Below are 13,759 nucleotides of genomic sequence, written 5' to 3' on the forward strand. Positions count from 1 at the left end.
TGAATTTTTTTTGGTGTCCTGCACATTCTTTGGTACCAGATATACTCATTACTTATGTTTTCTGGTAATTCTTTTCATGCCAGAGCTGACCTCTTTATATTATTAACAATTATTGTAAGTGTTATAATTTGCTTGTAAGCTAAGGCTGTTTTTTTTTTTTTTTTACAATTTAATTGGAAACCTGCATGTGTGTGTGTGTGTGTGTGTGTGTGTGTGTGTATTTATTTTATTTTTTTCTCTTTTTTTCTGTTATTTATATTTCAGGGATCTGACATCATGTTTCAATGACAGTTACTGTACTTTGAAATGTGGAATTAAAACGTCAAATGGAAATTTGTCTGGTTTGATCAATCATTATTCTTGATAAACTGCATTATATATATAATATATAATATATATATAAATAAATAAATAAGCAAGCGGCGACCGATCGCTCGAAAATAGCGTTTGCCTCCGACGGGCCGCGGAAGGGTCGCCTTTGATATAACGGCGGCGGGACGGCGGTTGGCCCGCGGGCCGGCCGCGGAACGAAGGCGGTAGGAAGGCGGCTGCCGCTTCTAAAAAGCGGCTGCCGCCGGCGGTGCACCGTCAAACGTGTTTGCGATTACGCTATTCTGACGCTTCTACTGCCGCCGGAGCGCCGCCGGCGGTCCGCCGACTCATTGCTATCTGGGATGTCACAGAACTCTTCCCGCGCTCTCCGTCAGAATTCAAACATTAACGGTCGAACTTGGCGGCTGTTCGCTTTCTTATGTGTGATTATTTTCATATAACGTTTTGGGCACTTCCATTTTAACAAATAAAGTGAAAGTACCACAAAACATGAAACGAAGATGTCTTGGACGAGGAGAGCTCGTCCAAATTTGTGGTAAGAAATAATATCCTTTTATTATCATAGTTAAGCTTAATCGCGTTTGTGAACGTTACGTAATTTGGAGCAATTTATTTAATGAAAGTAGGTGTATTCTGGTCGTCATCGTGGACATTGTGTCTCCACCATTATGCTTTTCATCACTTAAAGGTCTTCAGGATGTAATTTTGATTAAATTTGGGCTTTGTCTGATTCAAGGTAATGTTATACCCTCACTAATCGCGATGCGCTGTATAAATCCCCTTCAGACATAGTAAACGGATCCCGTCTTCCTCAAGAATTACTTTAATTCTCATAGATGGGATAACAATAGAGCTGAAACCGTTTCTGTTGAAATATTGCTTAAACAGAAACTATTCCCAAGGCTGTTGTTGGTGTTTTTGTGAGTTATGAAGCTTCAAGCTATTGAGAACAAGGACAATATGAAGAATGTCATCATATCATGTTTTACTGTCACAGAGGCATAACTCACTGTCCTATGTGTATTTGCCTGTATCCATATTTGAACAGGTTTTACAGGAAGAAATACTCAAAATGCACCATTGAGAATATGTTCATTTTGGTGTTATTTTTCAGGCCTTCTCATTTCTGTCTTGTTGAAGAAGGTGAGTTTATTTCTTCTGCATGGTTTCTGCTCTTACAGACATTGACTAATCTTACTTTGTTCACATCACACATTACAATAAGTCTTCAGGTCATTTTTTCAACTGTTGAAATCAGATCTGTTTGATGAAATGGTGTATCATGATTCATGTTGCAGGTTTACAAGATATACTGCTGTTGCATACAAATTGTGTTCTAGTAAATAAGCAAATCCAATAATCTAATCAAATTCAGACTGAAGAAAAAAAAAGAAATGCATTTTAAAGCGTTAGTATTGCAATCATGTGCAGGCTTTATAATTTTTAGAATAAATCATTCTATATTTTCATTTTATATAGTCATTTAATTTGTGAGTATTTATATTGAATATATAAAGTATTTCAATAAAAGTCCTTGTTGTTTCGGAAAATTAATTTCAGATTCTTCCCATTGATCCATAGAAAGTCAAAAGAAAACTACTTCTATATTTCATGTGAACTGTCATACACTGTAAAAATTTTCCAGGATTTCACAAGATATAACTGTAATATTTCACAGTTAATTACATTATTACCACTTCACAGGCTTTAACTGTGATAATTCACAATATAATACCGTATTTAGACTTTTACTGTGAAAATAATGCAGGCGCGGGTCTTTTACAAGAAACTACTGTGAATGCCGTCTTTTTTGAGTGGCAACTGCGGCAGCATCATCAGAGCGTCATCAGAGCTCTCTGATCTACGTGGTCTCATTCGGTGGATTCAGACAGCGGTAAGTGTTTAAATGTCAAACTTTATCAATTTGATGTTTTTTATATGATAGTGCATGTAATTTAAAAGTATGAACCAAATTAGCGTTAGTTGTAGGTTCTGTTGTCATGTTTTTGTAACTTAGCTGGAGCAGACTCGCATGGATGTTTAAGCGCCAAATTTGAATGAAAAGACGTTGGTTGTAGTGTTAATTATACCGTATTAAGTTAACTGTGAGATGTCTGATTAGATACACCGTCGAACATTTAACTTTAGCTTTACTTAAAGCTTATCTTAGTTACTCTAACAGCGTTCTCTCTTTTATCACAGGATTTTCTACATTGACCGACGATAAATAAAGGTATAAGGTAAGATGTGGCCTTAATGTGGGTATTATGACAGTTATTATCAACTAGATAAATTATGGTGTTTGTGGATTTGGGCAAAGGTGGATTAAATTCATCTCAAATTAGTAACTTTATAATTTTCTTCCCTGCTGTGTGTGTGAAACGGAGCAACCGTTGTCTTTCTCGTCAACAGAAAAATGAATGGGGGGCTTCATCCAGCTGAGTTCACGCAGCATTTTCAACCGCCATTTTTATTCGGATAATTTTCAAAATATTACTGTTATTGTGTCATGAAATGTAGTTTTAAAAGTATTTCAGGCGAGAATGTAGTTGTTTTAAACTCAAATATGCGGTTTATTTATAATGACAGCGTCTATTTAAAAAATGTGTTTCGCCGATCTCGGAGATGAGCTCCATGCGATCAGCGGGAGCTCCGTCATCATGTATCCGCCGAGAGTAGCCTTACCTCGGCTAGATCTTCTGACATTTGCCGCTGGCTCTGATGTGTCTTTAGTGGTTCAAGATAAAATATAATTCGTTTGGGGTAAAATGAAACGTTTCTTATCTTTGGCCTATATTCAATTTATCTATTAATATGTTTTATATATATATATATATATATATATATATATATATATATATATATATATATATATATATATAGGTCATTTTTATCCCTGTCTCTATAGAAATATGAACTTTTGTCATATAGCTCCGGTTGACTGCTCACTGACAACATCTGTCGTTCCTCCTTGTTGAATGAGTGGAGAAGGGTAACGTTATTCCTGCACAACCGGAGGCTGCAGGAACATACTGTTGAATGAGTGACTCCTAGCAGGCTCCTGATTGGTTAACGCGGCGCGAATTGACGCCAAAGTTCAAATTTTTCAACTCGGGCGGCAGACGCGAATTCGCGTCAAACGCTAAATGCACAAAAAGCACCATTCGCGCTTAACGCGCGTTTCGCGCGAAGCCCTCTATTCGCGCGTCAATTCGCGTCTTCCGCGCCGCGCTTAACGCCCCATTCGCGCCGCGAGACCTCCAGACGCGCGTAAACGCGCCTTTGCATTGACTTAACGTTGAAATCATTCGCGCCAGACGCTCTATTCGCGTTTGGTGTGAACACAGCATTATACGCAGCTAAAACGCTGGTGTGGACGGAGATATTCGTTTTAATTCTCCGTTTCTAAACGAAAACGCAGTAGTGTGGACGGGGCCTTAATTTGTGTGTCTGTGCTGGAGACCAGACCAGATTAGACCAGAGACAAAGCTTAAAAACGTCAGAAACAACTAGAAAACTGGGTGCTTTATTGTGAAAAAGATATAAGAAATGAAATGTTTATCACATCATCTGTGAACGGGTAATAATTCTAGGAGGAAGAGTACAAGTAGAAACAGCCATAGGGAGATGGACAGGCAACAGGCTCTTACTCCATCCTCTGCAAACGGAACATGTAAATTATGTAAATTGTTGTGTGCGAATGCTTTGCCTAGGTAAATCACACACCTCTACTTTGGTGAAGGTCTATTCTTGACTGTGTTTGTGATGGAAATGTTTTTCAGTTCAGTTCCATGCATTTTTTTTTCTGAATTACAGTACTTACACCTGAATTACACCTTTGTTTAAACTGAGCTAACTTTAGTTTGACTCTGTACTGCAAAAGCAGTGACCCACTGAAGCTGGTGACTGGGAACTGACACCTTTTTCATCACACGAATTAAACTAACAGGTTTCTTCTGTCTTTTTGTTTGTAGGTGCTTCTTGGGCATCAACCCAGAGACGGGAACAAAATCTAAGAGGCAGAGAGGTCACATGAACCAGCAAGTCTGCACTCTTATCAGGAAGCTCATTGACTTCGAATGGATGTCAATCTAATGTAAGCTGTGTTCCAATTTAAGAACGGACTAATGAAACACAGTATCTGTGTTAAAGGAACATGCTGACTTTTTGTGACTTTATCTTATTCCCCGTATCCCCCAGAGTTAGATAAGTCTATACATACCCTTCTCATCTCCGTGCTTGCCGTAAGTCTGTCTGAGGCACCCACCGCTAGCCTAGCTTAGCACAAAGACTGGAGGTAAACGGCTCCAGCTAGCATACTGCTCCCAATAAGTGACAAAATAACGCCAACATTTTCCTATTTACATGTTGTGATTTGTATAGTCACAGTGACTCTAACCATCTTCTAACCGTATACATACTGGGAACTATATTCTCAGAAGGCGAAGCACTGCTACTTGGGGAGTGATTTTCTCACAGCACCTGAGAAGCCCTGTGGTGAGGAGCAGAGAGTTTGCTCAGAATTGGAGTAAATCACTCCAAAGAAGTAGCAGTGCTTCGCCTTCTGAGAATATAGTTCCCAGTATGTATACAGTTAGAAGATGGTTGTGTCTCATATGACCTTGTTATTTGTACACACTGTGACTATACAAATCACAACATGTAAATAGGAAAATGTTGGCGTTATTTTGTCACTTATTGAGAGCAGTATGCTAGCTGGAGCTGTTTACCTCCAGTCTTTGTGCTAAGCTAGGCTAGCGGTGGGTGCGTCAAACAGAGGCACTCAAGGAGATGAGAAGGGTATGTATGGACTTATCTAACTCTGGGGGATACGGTGAATAAGCTAAAGTCCCAAAAAGTCGGCGTGTTCCTTTAAGCTAGATGTAGTTATGCAGTAAGAAGTTTACTGAAGCTATTAAAGGGTTAGTTCACCCAAAATTTAAAAATCTGTCATTAATTACATCCCCTCACGATGTTCCAAACACAAGAATTTTGTTCTACTCAAATTAAGAAAATTTTAAGCAATATGAGAGCTTTCTGATCCCACCTATAGACTACTATGTTATAACCATTTTCAAGTCCGAGAAAGGTAGTAAAACCATCGTTAAAATAGTCCATGTGACTACAGTGGTTCAACCTCAATGTTATGATGTGACGAGAATACTTTTTGTGCCCAATGCAATCACATGCATGATCAAGAACACATCACGTGAACAGCATCGGATACTGGCACAGAAAGGAAAAATGTTGAATAAAGTCGGTATTCTATTTTGTTTTGTTTTGTTTCTGCGCAGTAAAAGTATTCTCGTCGCTTCATAACATTAAGGTTTAACCACTGTATACATATGGACTATTTTAACAATCTTTCCGGGCCTTGAAAGTAAAATAATTGCTGTCCATGGAGGATACAGAAAGCTCTCGGATTCCTTAAAATATCTTAATTTGTGTTCCAAAGATTTTTGGGGTGAACTATCCCTTTAATGTGTTCTATAGTGTCTCCTGATTCAATGTAGAGTTTAGACAGACTGCAAAATAAATGTGTAAAATTAATTGTTTTTACGTTTATTTGATTTTAACATGCCTTGACGTCTAAAAAACGTAAAATTTACAGTACTTTACAATAGTTTTAAGTGTAAATTTACATTACTTGCTACTGTGTTGAATTACTATGCAATTTAGCATGCAATTTTTGCTTAAAGGGTTAGTTCACCCAAAAATGAAAATTCTGTCAGTAATTACTCACCCTCATGTTGTTCCAACCCCGTAAGACCTTCTCTCATCTTCGGAACACAAATTAAAATATTTTTGATTAAATCTGAGAGCTGTCTCACTCCTCCATAGGCTTCTAAGGGATTGAAACTTGCTGGCCCAGAAAATGTATTAAAAACATCATTAATATAGTCCAAGTGACTACAGTGGCTCAATCTTACGTTTACCAAGCAACGAGAATACTTTTTGTGCGCAAAACCCCCCCAAAAATAATGACTTTATTCCACTATTCATTTCCTTCTCTCTGGGCCTCGGGTGAATTCATGTAGTATAACAGCGTAGCGCTTCTGTGTTATACGTCACATGCATCACACACATGACCAGCGTCGGCCAATAGTGAGCCTACGTGTGACGTATAACACAGAAGCGCTACGCTGTTTTACTACATGAAAAAACTCAAGGCCCACAGAGAAGGAAATGAATTGTGGAATAAAGTTGTTTTTTGTTTTTTTTTTTACGCACAAAGTATTCTCGTCGCTTTATAAACTTAAGATTGAGCTACTGGAGTCACTTGGACTATATTAAAGATGTCTCTAATACATTTTTCTGGGCCAGCAAGTTTCAAACCCTTAGAAGCCGATGGAGGAGTGATCCAGCTCTCAGATTTCATCAAAAATATCTTAATTTGTGCTCTGTAATTACTGACAGAATTTTCATTTTTGGGTGAACTAACCTTTTAACCTCAATCATGTTACTTTCAGTCCTGTTACTCACGTGAAAAATAATAGGACTGGGTAAAAGTAACAGGAGTGATTAGAGTCCTGGTTTGTTGATTTAATATTAATTGAGAGTACTATTCACATTTTTTTTAATAGTTGAAATTACTTAAATTGTAGACATTTTAGGATTAGTGTTACAATGCGAGCACCATACTTACAGGGAGTCAGTCCACCACAGAGTAACTTAAACTTTTTGTCTTTCTTATCTTTTGTATATAGTGGATAGAACCCACACTATGCAGGTGCCAGCTGCGAGGGAAGGAGAGAGACACCTGCGACCCTCTCTATTCCCACCTTTTTGTCTTTTCTTACATCTCTCTCCCTCACTCTCTCTTCTCTGTCTCCTTCTTTCTCTTTTGACACACATTCCTGTTACCCAGTGTCAATCCCTGTTGCCCAGTGTTTTATTCATGTAATTAAATTGTATTTTACTTCTAAAAAATAAAAGTTATGTCACTGTTTTTATCAGTTTTGTTTGGTCCATCATTTATGTTAAATCACAGTAATAGATAGACATTCACAGTTATGTACAGTAATTCTACAGCTGCTTACTGCTAAATTACAGTAATAGATAGACTAATTTCACAGTTAAATACATTAATTCTACATCTGCTTGCTGCTAAATTACAATAATAGACACTAATTTCACAGTTAAATACATGAATTCTACAGCTGCTTACTGTTAAATTACAGTAATACATAGACACCAACTGTAATTTCACAGTTAAATACATTAATTCTACAGCAGCTTACCGCTAAATCACAGTAATGCGATGTCAGAATTACTGTGAAGTCACAGTATACAGCTGTCATTTCACAATAATTTACTGTAAAAATGTTACCGTAACTTACTGTGAAAGTCATGCAATTATTAACCTGCAATTTATTGTAAATTTACAGTCAAATAATTAACAGTGTAGGTATAGTTTAGCATTTCTGGTAATGGTTAACACATCAGTGAGTGCTGAATCTGGTGTTGTTTCTGGTTTCAGTAGTCTTGATCAGGATCTTAGGTGATGGAGAGCTGTTCTGCTGAAACCCGTTCATCCCTTTGGAACCTGTGAAGAAAAACAATAATTCAGTTAAACAATAGAAGAAATGGTACGTTTTCAGATTTTGTATTATGGTCACAATGTGTGCTGGTAATGAACTCAAGATGAAATGGGATTTAGGACCAATTTAACTTTTTTTTAATGTGATGTTGAATGTCCTCTTTCACTTTCAGGCATATTGTGAGACAGGTTTGAATTTCTACATGGACGAGTGCTTGGAAGTGCCTGTTTCATAAAGGAATGGACCAGCGGCAAATATTTTTTAAAGAGGCCTTTTGACCAAGATATGTAAAAAATTCAAGAGCATCTCAACATATCCCAGTGGTAATAATGCTTTTTTTTTTATCTCTAGAGGAAAAAGACACTACATTACAAGCTGCACAATGCCATGGGCAATGCCATATAGAAGTGTGTGTATTATGTGGTCATTGTTGTGATGAATAATGTCCCATTAGTCCATTTTACACTTACTGTAGTTGGGAACAGACTGAATGTTCACAACTGGCTGCTGTCCAATCCTGTAAGAGGTAAGAAAAAATCAAGACGGTCAATATTTTTTAATGCTGACATTTCAGTTCCACCCTTCTTAGGAAGAATAAACTTCACTTCAACGGGACTCATTACATTACCTGTCCTCCTCGCCTTCCAGCAGCTTCCTGTAGGTGGCGATCTCTATGTCCAGAGCCAACTTGACATTCATGAGCTCCTGGTACTCGCGGAGCTGGCGAGCCATGTCCTGCTTGGCTCTCTGAAGCGCCTCCTCCAAGTCCTTAATACGACCTTTGGCCTCCTTCACAGTCATCTCGCCACGATCCTCGGCCTCCGCTATCTGGTTCTCCAGGTTAGCGCGCTAAATCGATCGTAGGTTTGAGAGTTAGCGACTATCATGGGTTTAAGTTAATGCAAAGGCTAATGCAGCACATTTCTCACCTGGGATTTAATGGCCTCGATCTCGCTCTGCAGACGGCTGATCATGCGGTTGATCTCTGCAATCTCTCCTTTAGTGTTTCGCAGTTCGTCGTTGTACTGAATGGCTTGAGAGGACATCTGATCGAACTGAGCAGCACGGGATGGAAAAACGAACAGTTCACTGGATTGTTTGATGTCTATTCTAAAATGAAAGCTGTTTATGAAGTTCTAAAGAAAAGAATTGACCCTATTTACTTTCTTAATCAGTCTTCTGGGTCTTATTGTGAATGATTACTCATTCCAAAGGAAAAATGTCTTTAAAATATTTCATTAAAATGTTAAGATATGGCTTCCCTACCCAATGAATTCCCAATGTATTGGTCCCATCCTAGATTTTATGTCACTGAATGTGCTTTGAAATACAGTTCGGAAATCGCGTTTCATGTTGACTTGGCAACCAATTTATAAAAGGAAACAGTGTGTGTTTTGTGTCTACCTTGGACTTGTACCAGGATTCAGCCTCTTCGCGGCTCTTAGCTGCGATCTCCTCATATTGAGCCTTGACTTCGGCCACAATATGATCCATGTTGAGGTTTCGGGAGTTGTCCATTTGCACAATGACCGACGTGTCTTTAATGCTGGCCTGCAGCTCACGCAATTCCTGATCCATAGAGATGAAGCAAGTTTATGTGTAGTTCAGCTGTATGGAAACCACTATATACACTACTGTATATTTTTTTGCAAGTCATATTAGTTGAAATGTTTGTTTTGGTCCAACCACTGTTTCCTTAGATGGCAAATCATAGGTAAATATTTAAAGACAAACAGTGTCCTATGTTTGGATATAGTTTTATGGCTGGTTTATCGTATATGCATTACCTCATCGTAGATGGTCCTCAGGAAGTTGATCTCATCAGTCAGGGCACCAACTTTGTCCTCCAAATCAGCTTTCACCAAGTATGCAGAGTCTACATCCTGCGGGACACACAGAACTCCATTTTCCTCTTCTCAATTGCAACTTTGAATAACTTGTGTATCTTTCTTGGGCATTGAACAACAGCCCCCACCCCATGCACCAGAAAAGACTTCTATTGCTATATCAAAACCTACATCTCTTGTAGATCTTTAGTATGCAGCTTTGACTTCTTGCTGCTCCCGATAGGAACGCCATTGAAAACCGATCTCCTCTGGTGTATAAATAATGCCGCGTCCCCACCCTGGCTTTTGTCAATGGTGATCTGATCCCTTCAGGCTCAGAGCTCTTTACCCATCCCAAACATTTCATTGTTCCCTCTCCTGGGCTGCTTTTATTCAACGTGTTGTGAAAGTTTAACTTTCCCTGGTCCTGAAAAAAGTCCAGCTTTTCACTGTGTAGCCTGTCCTAACCCCACATTACAGTGAGGTCATACCTATTGGTTTGTGTTTCATAATGAGTAAAAACACTATTTTTGACCTCTGACGCATAGTCATCCAGCTATCCCACCTTTTTCAGGATCACAAAGTCGTTCTCCAGGTTGTTCCGTTTGTTGATCTCATCTTCATATCTGAGTCAAAGAAAATACAACGTGCATATTTGTGAATGTGAATCTGTGAATGGTTGAAAACACATTTATAGCAAGTATGATCCATTGGTTTTGATGGTACCCAAGCTGTGTCAGTGTGGCCCAATAATTGGTTTCTCAAAGATATACAAGATAGCCTCTAAGTTCAGAGAACAGAGATGTTTGTGTAGATCTAAATACTTGTGTTTGAAGTCCTCCACCAGTCCCTGCATGTTCCTCAGCTCTCCGTCCAGTTTGGTCCTGTCATTGTTGACCACGTCCATCTGTCTGCGCAAGTTGGCCATGTAAGCATCAAACATGGGCTCAACGTTGGAGCGGCCCGGCGTCTGGCCCTGCAGCAGCTCAAACTTGGTCTCCAGCATCTTATTCTGCTGCTCCAGGAAGCGCACCTGTAGAGGTAACAATAAATAATAGATTTTTTATTTATTCAGTTTTTCCTTTTTTTATGTTTGACTTTCATATGGAATAGATATAGGAATAAAGAGAAATTTGTGCCTTCGTTACTGACCGTCAACATTTTTTGAAAGTGTATTTTTAGTGCTAATGAATTATTTTGTATATTATTTAATTGAATAATACAGAAATTATTTAATTAAAAGTTCAAGTTTCAGTATCAGAATTTTGAATTTAAATATAAGTTCAGTTTGGGTTCTGTATAAATGATAAGCATCTGCATTCAATGTTATAAGCATTGCAAGCTCAGTGAAGCGGTAAATCCTCAGGTGGCTTCTATAACATCATCTAAAGAATTTTTCTCAAACTAACCATATTTTTGATGTAAAAGGTGTTCACCTTAATTGTAGATCTTCCTTGAGGAGCATAAGGTTGGCTATTTAGAGTGTTTGACTAATGTTCTGTTACCAAAGTTATTCCTGTCATCTTTAAATAAGAACAAAGAAAGAGTCGACTTCTGTGGAATTTAAGAGCTCTTCAAGACTTCTTCAGTTCACTGCACATCCTGAAAGCCTGGCTGCTTTAATTGATGCCCACCGTGCCAGGATGGACTCATTAACGGAGCAATATGACTCCCCATTAGCTGAACGGTAACACTCTGGAGAGTAGCGACTGACCTATATGGGTTCTTCGTAAATCCTTCATTTTGAGTGCTTTAGAAGCCGACTCGAGACCCGTGTTGGAGGACCCAGCCCTGCCCCGACACATAACAGTGACTCGGTTGTGCTTCGGTGCGATCGAAGTGTTGATTTCAGTCCAGCGGGCCCCTGGGATTCGGTTGCATTGTCCTCCGCCACACAAAAGCTTCCTTCATACTCACTGGGATAGTGCTGTCTTCAGTGGCTTGGTCAGATCTGACCTGCTTTTTATCAGGTTACATGCTTCAGAGATGTGGATCACGCAACAGAACTATCAGTTTCATGCGACTCTACCAAAATCTGCTTTCCCTCAGAGGTTTGGATGTCGCTCGTATTAAGACTTTATCATCGCTGTGTTGGTTTTAACATTTGAAGACCTTTACTTTTTGGCTACTATATTTAACAAAACGCTCTCTGAGAACAAGAGACCCAACTTTACCTTGTCGATGAAGGTGGCAAAGCGGTTGTTCAGCGACTTGATCTGCTCCTTCTCCTTGGTGCGCACCATTTGGATATTGGGGTCGATCTCCAAGTTGAGAGGCGCAAGCAGGCTCTTGTTGACCGAGACGCTAGCGATGGGTGGCCCCAGATAGGCAGAGCTGGTGCTAAAGCTCGGGGCAGATGCTCCCAAGGAGATCCCACTTAAACTGCTGTAGCCGTAGCCTCCCATCTTCCCACCGCTCCTCACAGAGCTGCTGGAGCTGATGCGCTTGTTTCTCAGACTCATAGTTGGACAAGAGAGACTGTGAGAGAGCTGCAGTTGAAGACGTTTCAGATGAGAACAGGTGGACAGACCTGAGAACAACGGGTGTCTCTCTGTAGAGAGGCTGGGCTTTTAAAGGCCAACCAGGATGGGGTGGAGAGTTCCTGTTGTGGGAAAACCTGTTTCAGGTTGGACGCACGTACACACTGTGTGCTTTATCTGAGCTCCTAGATGGGCAGTGAACTCACACTCGCTCTCTTCATCTCTCTTATTGTTTCACCATGCTCATGTTCCAGCTAAATGTTTAATGTGGACCATACTAACGGCATGTTATCATTTTCATTGATGTATGTTAGGACATGACAATATTTGGCCAAGATACAATTACTTTAAAATTAAGTTTTGATATGTTTACGGTAAGAAATTAGCAAAATATCTGCCTGGAACATGATCTCTACTTAAAAGTCATATGATTTTTGTGCATAAAAGAAAAACAGATAATTTTGACCCATACAATGTTGCCTCTTTTGGCTATTGCTACATGCTACTTATGACTTGTGTCACATTTGATAGAGTTCAGAGTAAAGTGTACGTTTTTTGCAGTTATGCCAGGCATTTCAAAAAGCAAAAACAAAGTATTTCTATGCATTAAAACCAAGCTGTTTTTTTCTCTCTCCAACAGTTGTAGTTAGACATGTTGAGAGCGCCACCTACTGGTAAGACCTCTTTTTGCTTGCTTTGTTTTCATGTACGTAAAATGCTTGAAAACTGAGATAGATGTTTTGCTCTCTTTATTGTTTTGTAATATATGATTTTAAATTATAATGCTATAAATAATAAATAAAGAAATAATGTTCATGTTTACATGTAACAGGTTGAATTCCCTTATGTGCTCCTGTTTTCAGATGCTATTTTATTTAACCAAGAAACCTACAATACACATTTTCTTTTAATAGAAAGACATTTATTTGGTTGAGGTTGCATTAGATTATTGATTATTAAGTTGTTTGGTATGCAAGCAATGCCAAATAGCAAAAACAACATATTTCTATGCAGACCAATCCAGTCTTCCTTCAAGCAGTCCTGCAGTTACAGACACGTTGAGAGCTCCATCTACTGGTAAATCATACTGTTTTTATTATTTTGATTTCTATTTTAATGGGTTTTTTATGTTTTGATAGATGATTTGGTCTCTGTATTGTTTTGACAATTGTTTTTATTAATTTTTAACTATAATAATTCTGATGCGTACAAACTGTTAAATGAAACTCATAAATAAAGATAGATGAAAGCAGTATTAAACACTAAAACCTCAAGAAATAGTAAAATACAAAATAAATTAATAATAATAATAATAATAATAATAATAAACCAAACAGAAATGCATGAAACTAGCTGACAATGAGTAGTGCAGTTTTATAAATATTTTTATATTGATTAACTGGATCACATAGAGTCAATAAGGATTTATAGACCAAAGATGTATATACATGGAGATATATAGATATATTTACTGATGTTTACTTCATGTTTCTTTTTTTTCTGTACCGACTAAATATCCTATAATAAACCAACTATTACAATAGTATATGGTTTGTATATGATTTTCTTGAAATTTGGG

At 38.4% G+C, this 13,759-nt stretch overlaps 1 protein-coding gene and 1 long non-coding RNA gene across 2 annotated transcripts; one reads left to right on the forward strand and one right to left on the reverse strand.

Annotated features, from left to right (window-relative positions):
- Positions 1–3,621: 3,621 nt before the first annotated feature.
- On the forward strand, positions 3,622–7,284 carry LOC113039398 (uncharacterized). Its single transcript, XR_003274983.1, has 2 exons — positions 3,622–4,429; positions 7,041–7,284. It is a non-coding gene; the product is annotated as an uncharacterized LOC113039398 (long non-coding RNA).
- Positions 7,285–7,744: 460 nt separating this feature from the next.
- On the reverse strand, positions 7,745–12,162 carry LOC113039397 (keratin, type II cytoskeletal 8-like). Its single transcript, XM_026197292.1, has 9 exons — positions 11,875–12,162; positions 10,525–10,733; positions 10,266–10,326; positions 9,662–9,757; positions 9,279–9,443; positions 8,804–8,929; positions 8,503–8,723; positions 8,345–8,391; positions 7,745–7,879 (listed from the first exon to the last, which is right to left on the reverse strand). Exons 1-9 carry the CDS (start codon positions 12,160–12,162, stop codon positions 7,776–7,778), a joined length of 1,317 nt encoding a protein of 438 aa, XP_026053077.1. The 3' UTR covers positions 7,745–7,775.
- Between the last annotated feature and the right edge of the window lie 1,597 nt (positions 12,163–13,759).

The sequence above is a fragment of the Carassius auratus genome, chromosome 22 (genome assembly GCF_003368295.1).
Source record: "Carassius auratus strain Wakin chromosome 22, ASM336829v1, whole genome shotgun sequence".
Classification (NCBI taxonomy): domain Eukaryota; kingdom Metazoa; phylum Chordata; class Actinopteri; order Cypriniformes; family Cyprinidae; genus Carassius; species Carassius auratus.

Bases quoted from the DNA above. Each gene is read 5' to 3' on its own strand.
- LOC113039397 (XM_026197292.1), bottom strand. From the start codon at position 12,162: ATGAGTCTGAGAAACAAGCGCATCAGCTCCAGCAGCTCTGTGAGGAGC. The intron at 8,930-9,278 runs GTAGACACAAAA...CGTGCTGCTCAG, and splicing joins AATCCTGGTACAAGTCCAAG to TTCGATCAGATGTCCTCTCA. The intron at 7,880-8,344 runs GTAAGTGTAAAA...TTTTCTTCACAG, and splicing joins TCAGTCTGTTCCCAACTACA to GTTCCAAAGGGATGAACGGG.